At 40.1% G+C, this 15932-nt stretch overlaps 1 protein-coding gene across 1 annotated transcript in view; it reads right to left on the bottom strand.

The window, feature by feature from the left end:
* gas7b (growth arrest-specific 7b) overlaps window positions 1–15932 on the bottom strand; it is a 60495-nt gene that overhangs the window by 7517 nt on the left and 37046 nt on the right. Inside the window, exons 6-11 of the mRNA XM_026177417.1 lie at window positions 13053–13142; window positions 9789–9904; window positions 9497–9571; window positions 4468–4546; window positions 602–730; window positions 1–62 (exon numbers count right to left, since the gene is read on the bottom strand). The exon at window positions 1–62 is cut by the window's left edge and continues 62 nt beyond it. Coding sequence (XP_026033202.1) covers window positions 1–62; window positions 602–730; window positions 4468–4546; window positions 9497–9571; window positions 9789–9904; window positions 13053–13142 — 551 coding nt within the window. The remainder of the gene's footprint in view (window positions 63–601; window positions 731–4467; window positions 4547–9496; window positions 9572–9788; window positions 9905–13052; window positions 13143–15932) is intronic.

Raw genomic sequence — 15932 nt, forward strand, 5'->3', positions numbered from 1 at the left:
ATCTCCAGCTGCTGCGTCTTTAGCTCCAACTCTTTCTGCCTGTCAGACAGAGCTTTACGAGCCTGCCAGAGATAAGAGTCTGAAGTAAAGACTTTCACAAAACAATCTGAATTTCTGGCTGAGCTTCAGGCAGCAAATGTTTTCCTTTAAACAATGTGCAGCATCACGCTAACACGATAAAATAATGTTACAGTCTTCTTCAATTCACCACAGTGATAATGCTGTCTGCACCATTCATGCATCATTCAGTGTTAAAGCTTTCTTTTGACAGCCAACAATGTCAGTAACTTATTTGCAGTCCTGCTTTAAATGCTCAGTCGCCCATCAGATTACTTTATTTGAGAGAAACTGTTGAGTCCTTTCTCAGCATGATCGCTGATCATAAAGACACTGACAGATGATGTTAGACGAGCTTTACCCAGTTGCTTTCTATTGTATATATAAACAAAGACAAAATATCCAACAGATGAGAAACAGCCATCTGCTTATAGAAGAAATGTGGAATTATAATCAGCAGTGAGATGATTCCCTAAATAGTTTATACTGCCATATGAAATAATATAACGTACATGAGTTCTTATATTTGTATGAGCTTGGATACCTTCTCCACAGCCGCATAGCGGCCAACCATCTGCTTCCGTAGGTCGGCAATGTGGTGGTCGAGCCTCTTCATGTCCTTCTTAAAGTTTTCCCTGAAGGTCAGGAAGGGCTTCTCCACTTCACTCTGGAGCTGCTCAAAGAAAACAACACATACTGAATACTGATTTTTTCTGAGCAGAAAAAAAATGATGAAAAGCTAGTTTCAGGCAAGCGTTTGTCAGTAAAACATGACTGGCCATTGCTATAATAGAAAAATAGCCCTTTATTGTCATTGTACATGTACAATGCTCTACACCAACTGTGCCGTAATAACATATAGACAGCAGACAGCAGGAATAAATAGCAAACAGGAGAAATACTGACTGCAGCTTTCCTGCTATGACAGAATTGATTCATTAAACTTACAGTTCCAAAATTTCTGAGTATCTTCTTCTTTGAGATAAAAAGGTGAGAGGCACAGACATTAGCCAAAAGTTTTGCTAGTGGCTAATTAGCCAAATATTTGCACTGTTGGCTAGTCAAAAACAGTTTAGCATTCATATACTTTGGTTTGTTGAATCAACAACAAACCACAGAAAATGTAAGTGAGGAAGATTATTCACAGAAGGAGAAAGTCTCCCGGGAGTGGACATCCCAGCAAATTCCCACAAACCTCAATAAGCTAAAGCAACGTTTCAAATAAGAGTGGGCTAAAGTTCCTCCACAATGATGTGAGAGACTCATAAAGTCAAACAGAAAAAGCTTACTTCACTTTATTACAGGTACAAATGCTTCTACAAGCTACCAAATCACATGATGCACTTAATATTTCACACCATCTGCTTCTGCATTTATACTTAGTTGCTGTTAAATGAATAAGGATAGTGTAATATGTCATTTGTTGTCAGTCATTTGAGGTTGTTTTTACATGTCCTTTTTTTTTTAACATGACCGTATTTACAAAATAACGGATAGAAAAGTCATTAAGCCACTCAGGTCCATTGTATGTCCTGACACTGATACAAAATAGAGCCAAGTTTGGTCTCATTTAGCACTTCGTGACTTATAGTGTTCACTACTCAAAACCATGTGGTACTTTGATTGGTTTCAGAATTCTGGTAGCTGAAAGGGAAAACAAATGTGTCAGGCAGATTCATGCACTGAACAACAAATACAGCGACTGTTAATGCACATTAAGAGAAGTTTCAATAAAATGACTTCTTCTTCAAGAGCAACTCAGGTTTATAGAGTTTAGATTACAGTAATGCTAGTGATTAATCACAAAGGGACACCCTTTAATCACCTCTCTGTTTATCAGATTTAATTATCCAGAACCTTAATTAGCTCCATTCGCTCTGGTTGCATTCCATATATCATGTCATCATCTTCTGACACTGAGCTATTTTAGATCACAAATGCTTTGATATGAAGGAGCCAAGCAAAAACCAGAATCTCAGTTGTTATCATTCATTTGCTTCTCTTTTTGCTTGATCCTTTATTGGTAAAGTGGCTTTTAAAGTTAACAGCACATCTTCCAGATCCAAGTTTCTGACAAGGCCATATTATTTTTGAATGCCAGCAGCAAGCCCGTCACTGGTAATATGCAATGTGGTGTCCTGTCCCAGCTGTCAGTGATGAATGAGATGTGCAGCTCCTTCCTGCAATCACACCGTCATTCAAAATTCATTTCCACTTAAACCCTTCCTTCTCCTCCAAGAACCTGGAAAAGTGCCGCACATCTGTGCATCCCTGGAGGATAACATCACCGATTCCATTTCCTCCATCACTCCAGCTGGAATCCTGGCCTCTGTCTTTTGTCTTCCCCTCTTTCCTTCGACATCAAACATCGAAAACGATCTGAAAATGAAGAGCGCTAGCTGGCCCCTTGAAGACTTTGAAAGCATTACTGAGTTCTTAAGACAGAAGATGCCTCGCTCGTAAATCATCTGCTACCGGTTCCCGCAGCCTTTCTGCTTGTGGGGAAATCGCGATTAAAAATTATTTTTAACATAAATCAATAAATAAAATGTTGAGTCAAAGCCTCCGTGTCACACACATGTGCTTCAGCCCACAGAGCCATCAGGAAGCCCTTTACTCTATGTCACTGTATTAGAAGGCAGTCTGTCTGCCTAGTGAGTCACATGTGCTGTAGGCTGCAGTACCCGCAGCCAATATGGACGTACTGTAAAACCAAGCAGCAGCGACCGTCTGGAGTGATCAGCCAATAAAATACAGTGTGACCTCTTCATCATAAGGCTTAAAGAGGTTAAACAACTGGAAACATTAGTCCACCTGATAAAACATCCCCCAGTTTATTCAGTAACTGTAAGGTGAAATAAGAGCCTTGGCTCTATGAATAAGAGACGCTCACAGGGAGATGCAGGAAGTCTCTTTGTTCAAATCACAGGGCCACAGTCACATTTATCACTGTTCAGGGTCCCTGAAGGTTACGTTAAAAAGTTAACTGGGTTAGATCACATCTTATGGCTTTTATCTAAGCTAAACCTATTTTCAGTGTAGGTTTAAATGACCCACTTTTAAAAAAGCAGGAGCCTGGGGAAAAGAGGAATTGATGGGCTTTAACAGAAAGCTCAGCAGAAGTGTTCACACCAGTACTCTGTAGTTTCCAAACAGCTGTGGATAAACTGAGTGGCTGGTTGTTAATGCATCAGACTGAAGAAGCGAACTGAACTTTGGCTAAACAAAGTCGGTTAAAAAAACAAAACAAAAAGTGAAGAAATCTTCATTTAGACCTTTGTTTGTGCATTCTCATAAACGTGCGATCTCAAATGAATGAAAACTGTAAAAATGTTGTGTTTTTTTACAAATGTGATGCAACGCAAATAACGTATTATAAAGCTAGGTCGCATTCAATCAGAATATCCTGTCTTCCTTCTCTCGCCTCAACTGGTCGCGACAGATGGCTCCCTGAGCCTGGTTCTGCCGGAGGTTTCTTCCTGTTAAAAGGGAGTTTTTCCTTCCCACTATCGGCAAGGTGCTTGCTCATAGGGGGTCACATGATTGTTGGGTTTTTCTCTGTATGTATTATTCTAGGGTCTACCTTACAATATAAAGAGCCTTGGGGCGACTGTTGTGATCTGGCGCTGTATAAATAAAGTTGAATTGAATAGCAGAGACAAACTGATTCCTGTCCAGAGTGGAAGGCACTAACTGTTAGTTTGTTTTAATCATTCTGATAAGAGAAACACAAATAAAACAAGAAACAGCACCCTCATTTTGTGCATGTATTCACTTTTATATCAGTGTAAAAGTCAAAATATGTTGTCACCATGTACTTCCATGTTCCATTTTCTCAGTTTGTCTTAAATAAATAATGGCACGGTGCAATATGTCATGTTAATCTCACTTTGCATATAATCTAATTTTAAGACCTGCTAAAACCAGGTTAGGTATTTCCTAAAGTGACAGAGGGTGTCCTTTCTTTCTTTTTTACCACGACTAACTTTAAGCTGTTGTTGTGAATGTAATCTGGCCAAAGAAAACAATGTTGCCTCTTAAAGCCAGTTCTGGTTTGGTCTAAACTATGTCTGTGGTGTGCGGGGGAGGAATCCATTCAGCATTTTGTAAACAAAACAAACACTGGACATATCTTGTATAATATAGCGATGCTAGCTTTGTGTTTATTGGTATCCACCCACTTCATGTTGCCACTGGTAGTTTTGCCTGTTATTGAGACATTCCGTGGTCTCTGGTTGCCACATTGTTGCTAAGCTTTTCCTGTCTGCATCTATTGTATGCCCTTTTGTGCTTTAAGAGATAGACAGGCATGGCGAATAATCAGGCAGTCAGAATACTATGAAAAATCTGTTTAGTTAATATTTGGTTTCATATCTTATTAACCGGATCCGACAGAGTTTGATGAATTACCTTCGAGGAGAACTTAAGGTGAACTTCAGCTTCGTCTGCCAGGCTCTTCTTCAGCTGGGCCCAAGCCTCCCCCAGAGTACTGAGAGCAGATAAGAAGGAGGGAGAGTGTGAGTGGTTAATATATTACACAATAAAAGACCACACACACTTTTATAAAGACTCATAGGGTGGGCATGGAAGCTGTCAGAGAAAATGGGGGGGTAAGACGGAGCCGAGGGAGCAGGATGAACCCCCCACACACACACACACACACACACACACACACAGAGTTGAGGCTCATGAGTAGTCAGTGCAAAAGTTCACAGAAGCACAAGTAACCGGTAAATCTACAGAGCTGAGCTGAGGTCCACCGCCAGTTCAACAGATGATTAGGATGTATGGGACATGAGATATGGCTCCACTTATTCTCTCAGCTTCGAGTGCAGCTTTCTCAACACAGCTGGGGGCAGTAAAACTCAGAAGGCTTGTTTTGAAGACGAGATGGTGCACATTACATTATCTTCACACGCAACTTGTCTTTTTAATAGTGCAGATATATGTTTGCATTCTTAGACAGAATGGTTTATGGCAACAAGATCATGAAGACTGTAAAACAATCACTTGCTTAGGCAGACAGTCACAGACACACGGCTTTAAGTCCAGGACTGGAGGTCTTCGCGGGTCAGCGGGTCACTTCAAAGCGCCGCTCTGAGTGGAAGACCTGTGGAATTCCCTCACACTGACATCCAGAACATTCCAAACACTGTCAGAGCAAATTCGGGTACCTCCAGATCGACGCCATCTAAACCATTGCGAGCTTTTCAAATCATAGAGATCATTTTAAAGCTTAGATACAACAAAAGCTGCCTAACGGCAATCAGCAAGCATGATTTCTATAACAGTTACACCAAATCATCAGTGTCGTCCAATCAGGTTGCGGAATAAGCTGTGCACCTTTCTTCAGGTGAAGGTTTGTGCCTATTAAATGCTTAATAAGTTCATTCTTGTTTCTCCCACCTCTTCTTTGCTTTTTTAATTATGAAATGATTTGCCTGACAGATAGCTAATATCATCATAAAAAATTAATGGCATAAAAAACTGATGCACCACCGGGTGTTGGCTTAATTGTTGATTCTAGTGTGTCCAGGTTATACCCAGCCTCTCACCCTGTGACACCTAGGCCACGATACACACCAACCCCTTGACTCAAGACAACATTTCAGTTTCCTGCTTTTAAAGTTCTCGAAAAGTCCTGCTAGACACAAGTCATGCAACTCGACAACCATCTTGGTAATATCTCTAGGGCCTTATTTGGAGAGCTATTTTAAAGCTTCTATCTAAATGAAAGGGGAGACATACATCTAAATTGAGCAGTCACTGGCACATAAAAACAGCATGTGTTAACCCACGACTGTTTTCTACACTCATTGGTTTTAACAAGTCGATTTGCCTGTGTGAAATTGTGTGAATGTGTCAGTGTCTTCTGAAAAGTCTAACCTTAACTATCGGAGTTCACACACACTTTACATTGGGAACTACAGAAATTGACCCTTTTGTCATAACAGTGACATCGTTGTCTTTAAAGACTGAAAGCAGATGTGTTTATGTTTGATGCCTCAGTAACAAAGGTATGGCTGAAATGAAGATAGATGTCAGCATTAAAAGAGTCAGCCACCATGGCTGAACAAAGAAAACAGCACCACCGACAGAATCTTCCTATAAATAAGCAACACTTCTGTTTACATTCAGTGGTACTCACTGAAATGTAATCTGTATATCCTTGAGGTCTGACCAATGCGCTGAAGATATTTATTTATTTATATTTTGCTCAAGTCATAAAATCCTTATTTCGTTGTACATATACAATAACAATAAAGGGCTATTCTATTCTATTCTATTCTATTCTAATGTTCAGCTGAGTGTAACACGAGTTTAAGTAAAGCAGAAAATTCTCACATTCAAAAATCTAGAACCATCAAATGTTTGGCATGCGTGCTTAAAAACTGACTTAAATGATTGAATTGAAATACAACTTTTTCACCTAATAAATCAATTTTTTGGTTTGTGGGTAGAAAAATAAGCTTGAAAACACTCCTTTTCTACACACAAGAAGGCTATTTTATTATTCTTTGCTCAATATAGACCAGATTAACAGCTCATACAGATGCAGTATCTTTCCACCTTAAAAAGACATCAGATGAAAGACAAACCTTGAACTAAGAGGAATCTGGATATTATGATTCCAAACTGGAAAAACTGCACCACTTCAAACATTCTTCACACTCAATAACTTATATGTGCCATGTGCCTGCAATCTTGCATTCCCAAGTGACAGTCACTTGGCAACAAAATGCTGCATCTCAGGGAAAATGAATCTCTTGCCATGCACTTCCTCATTCAGCATAGTACAGTATTGGTAACTATAAAAAAAATGGTCACATGCCTCACATCCCCACCAAACAAATGGCAAATTCAGGAATAAATAGATGGCTGGTTCTGGGCTGCGGCTGGTCGGATGGTAGGAACCGACCAACAAAACAGTGATTGTCCTGTGTGACAACAGAGCCAGCCTTAGGGACGGCATAATGAAAGCATTGTGTTGCACTTTTGTGGGTGTGGGCAGACTGAGCTGGCTGGCATAATCTGGATTCTATATGGGACAATTCCATCCCACTCTGTTACCATCCTAGCATGAAGAGGGGTTATCTTATATGCATGTAAACACTGAAAGGGAGGGTAAGTGTAGCTGAACCCCCCTTACATCCGTGTACAGTTTGCCTTCTTTCTTTGTCTGATAGAAATGATAATAATGTCAAATAAAGTGTCCAATATTTTTCAGCCTATGTTATTTTTGCTGAATTCAAAATATGCTAGCTCAAGTCTAGAAGAATCTGAAAGTTAGCTAGAATGTTAGCTAGCTAATGGTAGCTAACATTAGCAACCAAATCAGCAACAACACACATTCATGTATTAATCTGAGTGATTTGTTTTAGCCCGTAATATTTAAAGAAAGACATAACTCTTGTACAGGTATTCTGCCAGCAAGTTTTAAAGTCACTTTTTTTCTAAATAAAACTTTTTATGAATTATTAAAGTTCCTGTTTAAATTCCTGTTTTGAAGCCTCAAGCATTTTTTGGCATCATCATCTTGGTGTTTTCAAACCAGATCTAACAAACAAAAAAGATCACACTCACTGTCAGTCACAAGTCATAAGACACTGAGTGTTTCTTGTGTAATCTTCTTTTCTGAAACCTTGAATGACTGAAATTAGCAACATGAACAATGCTTTATTCAGTACGACTCAAAATGAGTGACTGACATCATAAAGTTTTCAAGTCTGCGGGCCATTTTCTCCCAGAATTCTGTAGGACTGGAAGTCTTTTAGGAACCAGATGTCTCGCCATCTGGTGGCCATTAATAGGAATCCAAGTTAGAGGCACTTCCACGTTGTTTTCAAGCCAAAGACTTGTTTTATACTGTAGTTGCACCACATGAACGACTTACACTGAGATTAGGCAAGAAAAGTTACAAAAAATCAAAGTTACATCACTGGCAAAGTAGGAAACTGCAAGTTATTGTAAACCATCTTAGAAGAGCAGTTCTGCTTAGTTTTAATGCCTAAAAACCAAATCAAACGTAAAAAAACCAATACATGAACTGTAAAATAGTGGTTAATTTAGGTATCATTTAATTATTTAACATTATATTTTAGGATAATTTTATGAATTAGCTGCAATGCTAATTATTCCTAAGTATTTGTATAAAGTAAAAGTATAATTTATAGTCTTTCTCTGCACCACTGTCTTTTTGCAACACAACAAATTCCTTGTTTGTGTGATTAGTTTTTTATTAGCTGAGGATTCTGCTGCCCTATATTGCCACTACAATCTTTCATCATGGCCACATGTATCATAATTTGAATAAAAATTGTGCTTCATCCGTATTTAGATAGTGTGAACATCAAATAATCAGCAGTTTAACTTGCGTTAACCCCTGAGCTTCTATTAAAGGCTGAGGTTAAGAGATTCACATACATGTTCCTGTGTGCCCTCGGTGAATCAGACAAAGAGCTGCTCTCACCTCAGCATGATATCCTGTGTGTTGTCAAACAGGATAAAAGAGGAGTGGCTGGAAACTCTCTTTCCCCCAGCAGGGCTTCACACCTTCCCCTCCCCTCTCCCCTTCAATCTCCTAACACACCCCCTCTCTTCGCATGCGTCTGTGTCTCCTCTCCTGTGCTTTCTTTTAATAGCTGGAATGTGTTGCAGGATGGAGATCAAAGCATGCAGTGGTTTTACAGGATGGCCACAGATTCACTGACAGGGCCTCCAGACTCCAGCTCACATCGGGATGTCTCGCGCGATTGGCTACTTGATTGGCTTGCTCACTGAGGAGCTGTCTGCTGGATTGTCTAATTGGCCGACTAATTCGGCATTAGCGTCAATTTACACCTAGCAATATCACTCATGGCAGACTTTAAAGCTCGATTGTGGAAACTGAGTACAAAAGTATAAAATAGGTGAAAATAATTATAAGGGACAAGTTGATTCCTAAGAAATAAAATTCACATTTGTATAGTTTTAAACACTCTGCAAATTTGATGTGACAGTCTTACCTGATCAGACACGTAGCACATGAGCTAAGAGTAAGTAGATGTATAAGCTTGTTACCTAAACCTGGAATAACTTTATGTTTATTGTATCCTACATGTAATATATGTAGGGGATAAATTATCAGCAAAGTTCACTGTCATTGTAAATTACTTAATTTAAACCAGCTCTAATGTTTAAAGCTGAAATATCTTAAAGAGATGTACCCTCTATTGTGCAATACAATTACAGAATACACTGTTAAGGAAGGAGCCTAAAACGCAGTACTTACAACCTGCACAACTCTAAAGCAGCTTCAAAGTGAGAAGCCTGGCACAGTGCTTTTCAAATGTTGACATGCGGCTTTTTTTTTTTTATATATTGATCCATGCACCCATGTGTGACAGGGCGCTCTGTGATGAGGGCAGGTTGTGTGTCTTTCTTCTTCACAGCCACTCACCCTTCTTCCTGGCTTGCTAGAGGGATCTGTGAGAGCTTGGAGAGATTCTTAGCGTACTCCTCTTCTATCTTTATCCTGAGAAGGAAGTAGAGGGTGATTACCACACGGCATGTACGCAACAATGTTTCCATGTTCATTTCCTTTATTGTGCAATGCACTGATGTACATGAAAGAGCAAGCATGAAAAAAGGAGAAATGGTTTGTTTTTAATGACAATTGTATGGTTGTCACAGTAACCCGAGGACAAAGTGTGAACAAAATGAAACATTAAAAAAGTGAACGTAGCAGATACCGTTCTCGAATGAACTCGGCCATCTCTTTCTGCATCTGTTTCCCCTTCAGCTGTTTCTGCAGCAAAACCTCAAATCCTGTAATGCAGCCGTTGCCCTGGGGATCCTTCTTATCAGCCTAACGAGATAAACAAGGCGAACACACGAGAAATGCAGTGAATAAACAAACGCTTAGCAACACACACGTGAACATTAGACCTCAACAAAGTTGCTAAGTAAAATAAACATGCTGCACGCTCCCTCAAAGAGATGACACCAGAGGAAACTGAATCAGGTGGCTTCACTGAAAACTGTAGAACCCTTTTTGATTAGCGCTATTCTGCCACCATCGTCCTCATTCTTCAATCTTTCTGTGAAAAATTTCACCTTCAAAAGACATTTTAGCTTCTTTCTGCTCACTTATTCATGGCTCTGTCACATCAGAGCAAAAAGCCGTCTTGCGACTTAGTAAAATGAGTTGTTGGTGATTGGCAACCAGTTGCAAATAGTTGCAGTGACCATCAAAACAACAATGTAATATTATGATGAATATGATCATTATATGCATGATTAATATGATCATTATATGCATGATGAATATCACGACTTACTTTTATTACTGCTGTATCACTCTGAGCAGTCGGATTTGCTAACCGTCTTCTAATTCATTGCACACAGTCACAAGAATTCTGATTATACTGTTGTCTCCAACCACCAGTTTCGTTACCATATCGATGGCATTGCTGTTGCTACAATGCTTTATCAGAGCTCGCACCAGCTGTTTTCTGCAAACAGCTGCTGGACATGTGTTTCCTAAACTAGTTGGATATTACCTTCCAAGCACCAGGTTTTTTAGCAGAGAGTATTTTAACAGCTTTCAGCTTCCTATCTTGGTTTCACTTCCTCCAGATGTACTATGTTGCTCTAATGTCACATATCCACTGTATGCTATCTCGTCTTGGGGTGAGCAACTCACTTACTGCAGCAAATAGCACCTTAAAATGCAAGTCGTGTTTTTTTTAATCATTGGTTACAACGACATGAGTAAAAATGTAGAGAGGGACGACATGTAACATGCTTCTAAAAGTGCGCTGGCACGCTTACCTTAGCAGATACAGTACATAAATATTTCCGATGCCCAGCATCCATGGGATGACCAATCCATCCATTCATCCTGTTTTTTCGATTGACATGAACCTTTTGAGGTTTGAAGTTGTCTTCGGTGACTACCCCAACAGTAAAACCCTAGAATACTGTTGCCAAGTGCTTTCTCATGAGGATTCGTCTGACTGTTGGGGTATTCTCTGTATTATTGCAGGGTCTTTACCCTACAGTATGAAGCGACCTGAACTAAAAGATTGAGCGCTTTAAAAATTAAATTGATATTGGATTAAAAACACTTGATTAGGACCAGAGATGGGCAGTAACGCGTTACTTGAAAAAAGTAATCGGATTACAGTAACGAGTAAAGTAAGGGATTACTATTGCAAAAACGGTAATTAGATTACACTTACTTTCACGTAGGAACGCTGTGTTACTGAAACCGTGATTTTTTTGCGAGAATGTCTCATGACAGTGACGTAAGCGAGTGCGCCGTTCGTGACAACAGCTGTGTGCAGATCAACAATCGATCATATATCGAGTGCGGGAGAGAGTATGAGCGTGCAGCGTTTAAAGCGTAGAAGTACTGACCTTACTTTGAGTTTGATTCTATAAAAAGTGACAAAAATATTAGTGTCCATCGTGTGTGGGAAGAAAACTTCTTTTTACAGCGAAAAAACCCCCTAAACTTCCAAGCAAGCACCGAGTGCGCAACGACGTAATGGGAAATTCACAGAGAAACTCGCGGATTCTTCAACTGACCGCTGCGGCACACCTGCACCAGGGTAAACCTCCGCCTACCCCACTCCTGCTTTACAGGTGAAAATAGAGCAAAAGGACCGCTGAGTCTTTGACTTTATTTATTTTCTGCTGTGTTTTACTTGCATCTATTTGAAAGACTGAGTGTAAACACAAAAAATATTTTATTTTATGTGCTGGAATGTGTAGAAAATAGGTTTAAATGTTAAACTAATTTATTCAAGTCAGAGAATGTTGCATATAATTAAATTTTTGCTTGATGCATAAAGTTAAAAGATTAAAACTGATAAAACAAATTTTAAAAAGAGACTTTTCCATTTGATTGCATTTTGTATGATGGATTATGTAGAAAAAGTAGAATTGGGCTGAAAGATCTATCGCTTTATCACCTCTTCAGGTTGTAAATCGTGTTTTTAAAAAGTAACTAAGTAACTAAGTAATTAATTACTTTTGAAAATAAGTAATCAGTAAAGTAACGGGATTACTTTTTGGGGGAAGTAATCAGTAATTAGTAACTGATTACTTTTTTCAAGTAACTTGACCAACACTGATTAGGACTGTGTTTCTTAATTTTTTAGAGTTTTAATGGAGGACATAATAAAATGACATTTGATAGTGAGCTAGACAGCAAGCAGACGATGCTAGCTAAGACTGCGATGGCTAGACAGTCAACACGACAGCAGGACTACATCTTCAGTGTTGGACACGACCACGCATAATATTGCAGTAGCTATTTCAATGAAGTGGTGCTGAGTTGTACCTTTTTTATATACAGGCTATATTTAAAACTGTGTCTAAAGTCTCTTAACGTCTTCTAAAGCCTGTTAGAAATCACTTAAACACTGGACAGTGCGTACAGCTTTAATTGCAGAAAGCAGTCAGTAGACTGGGAGCTACACCATACATGACAAACTGACATCGGAACTCAGAGAACAGATAATCCTGAATTTTGGGAACTGCACATTTTACAGAAAACCAGACGTTCCTGGACTCTCCCATCCACTTTCTCCACTCTCTCTTTCTTTCTACTGCATTGTCACCTGTGTTTGTGATTACAGTGTGTTACCACACAAACTGCACCTGGTAGAAATTACACTGCAGGGGAAGGAGATGTCCAAACAAGAGCAGCTGAGGCCAGCTGGCCTCACTGTGCTCCAGCCAGTTACATGTAATGTGTTTCCCTGCTGCGCTGTGTCTTGGATGTTATTAAAGCCAATACTGATTCCCAGCGTGCAGTTGGGCCAGGATGACATAAATATGAAATCACGATGAAAGATGAAGAGGATCCAGTGTTGTTTCTCATAACATGGACACATAAGGATGGTCAACTGCAAATCTTTCTATATAAAAACTAAAATCATGAAAAGATTATGTTTTTGTAGGTTCTGGACTTGATCTATAGAAAATAGTTACTCAGGTAAACTTACCCAGAAGTAGTCACAGTAGCTCCATTCACTGGGTTTCAGTAGCTGTTGCTCGGGCATGCAGGCGGGTGATGGGAACGTCACACAGTTGATCTGCAGGAGAGAAGGGGGAGCAAGCGCAGTTTAATGGGCAGTTTATGGGATCATGACGAATAACTGATTTCACACACCTGTGATTGCTCCTTGTGTTGACAGGCAGTTCACACGTGCACGTGCACTCTCTCACACATACACAGACACTTGCACTGCTATTCAAGGTAGCGCGTGCTCTGTTGCTCTGGCAACCCTCTCTCATCCGTGCAGCTATGAGAAGATGCCGATGTGAAAAAAGCCCAAACGTTTACAGTCAAGCTGACATTGTTCGTTTATTTTTTTTCAGCGCTCGCTGTCCTCAGGGACAGCATTGTCAACACAGCGCCATTGTGGTTCTTAGCTTTTTTGAGGATACATTGTTCTGCTCTATAGCCCGACACTCTCTGCTCTACTCTGGTTTCAGAGCAATCAGTGGGATGGATTTCGGAAAATTGCCTTTAATTATCGCGGCGGTGTAAATTGTCAGCAGCAGTGTTCTTGAGTTTGTTGGCTTCAAGTCTCCCCGCTGTGAAGCACTCATAAGCAGAGGGACTGCACACAACTGATGATGCTCTACTACTCTCTGCTCTTATTGTGGTTTTTTTTCAAACTTTTACACTAGTGTGGAAAGGTAGCAGACAACCACAGGTAACCTCACCGCTTTCAGGAGTGAACTCACATAGTATAATAGATTCTCAGATCTCAGAGGTGCTTTGACAATTCATCGCTTCTAGGTTTAGCAGAACAAAAACGTTGCTTTGCCATGAAAATCTACACTTCGCTCTGCAGATTCATTTGCTGTCAAGCCAACAAGAAAAAGAAGCAGAAAAGACAGAGCCCAGAAAAAAGTAGACACGTCTCCACAGTGAAGACATACATAAAGACACAAGTTTTCACTTCAGAGCAAACAACAGGAGCTTTCTCTCACATTCCCATTAACCTCAGGAGGTAATCAGCCTGCAGCGATGATGCACAGTTGCTATTTAACAAACTTCAGTGGCACCCTGGTCTAATACCAAAGCCACGCCTTTCAGGGGAATTCAACAAATATGGTTGTGCTGATGTCTTTTCCAGAGCCAATAGTCTGACATGCTATGAGTTAGAAGAAAGGGGCCTCTAATTTAACCTTTTCTTGGCTTATGAAGCTTATAATTTGTTTGAAGTAATGGCTTCCTATTTAATCGCTGTGGAGGTCCAGAGGTTGAAAGCTACCAGGGCTTTAAACTGACCCCTGCTTTTCCTTTGGTGAAGATGAGGGCAAAGAGACTTCCAACTAAGTATCCAATGAAAGGCTTAGTTTGTTTGAATTCAGACACGCACACACACACACACACACACACACGAGGCACTGCTTCCAGCACTTTCTCTCCTGACCTTTGGTGACCCTAACAACTTGCCCCTCCTCCCAGCAATATCCAGTCTGAGCTCAACACTCACAGTGGGCACAGATTGGGATTTCTTCACATTTTGAAGCAGTGTGATGGCAGACACATAGCTCCACCTAATTATAGAATTCTGAAGGTGTTGTCTTAAAGCTAGAAGTTACCAAAAATATGATGCAACATGTGAAAACCTCAACTCCAAAATGTTAAAGTTTTACTTAGTTCATAAACTTTCAGATTGACTTTTAATTCAGTTCAATTTATACAGCGCCAAATCACAACAACAGTCGCCTCAAGGCCTTTTTCAGCTTTATTTGATGGACTCAGTGAAGAAAGGACAGGAAAGCAGGGGAAGACATGCGGCAAAGGGACGTGGACCAGACTTGAACCCATCCGCTCTCAGCTGCTCAACGCACTGAGCTAAACCAGCACCCAGACGCTACAATAATACATACAGAGAAAAACCCAACAATCATATGACCCTCTATGAGCAAGCACTTTGGCGACAGTGGGAAGGAAAAACTCCCTTTTAACAGGAAGAAACCTCTGGCAGAACCAGGCTCAGGGAGGGGCGGGGCCATCTGCGGCAACCAGTTGGGGTGAGAGAAGGAAGACAGGATAACAGACATGTTGTAGATGAGAGCCAGAGATTAATAACAAGTACGATTTTAGATTTAATAAATCTTTCTTTTCTAGAAACGATTGAAGATGTCAAACTGTGTCTTTTCTTTGAATATTGTGGTTTAGTAACAATGTGTAAAGATAAGTATTCACTTGTAGCATGTTCATAGGATTAAAGTTCTTCTAAAAACTCCACTACGTTTACAAGAAACCATCAATGGATCCCAATCGAGTAATCGCCACAAGCCAAAGACGGAAAAGTTGCCAGCATCATTAAGGGGGCAAATTTCACTGGTTGAATGGTCAGGTCATACTCACAGCGCTCACAGCTTAAAAGGATTTGGGGCAAAATACATCAGAAACTGTTCAAGAACACAGTTTTTCAAGTTGCTGCAGACGGTAAAGTTAAGATAAAAACCAAAAAAAAAAACCTGTGGAAATTCCAGCTGTTGATTACATCACTGCCTGGCTGTTTAGTGCGCAGCTTGGATTCTCTGTCAGCATTGTTGCTGGCTTTCCCTCTGCTGCGTCACACATGGACGACCATGTGTTTATCTGCTTTAATATAAGTGAACAAGTTACAGCATGTCCAGTAATTAGCACAATAATCTGTTAGTTTTCTAACGTACGTTCTTTTGGAGGCCAAGAGTTACAACATGTCATTAGCTGGATTGGATGGTGTTTGGTGTTATCATGTCACTGAATACTACCGTATCAGCGATAAGGCTTACAATCAGTGTGCACTGCTTTGTTTTGAGTTTTTACAATCCAGCAATCTTGGACAAATTGTTCTTGTTATGCTAAAATA

Source organism: Astatotilapia calliptera, chromosome 8 (assembly GCF_900246225.1).
Source record: "Astatotilapia calliptera chromosome 8, fAstCal1.2, whole genome shotgun sequence".
NCBI lineage: Eukaryota > Metazoa > Chordata > Actinopteri > Cichliformes > Cichlidae > Astatotilapia > Astatotilapia calliptera.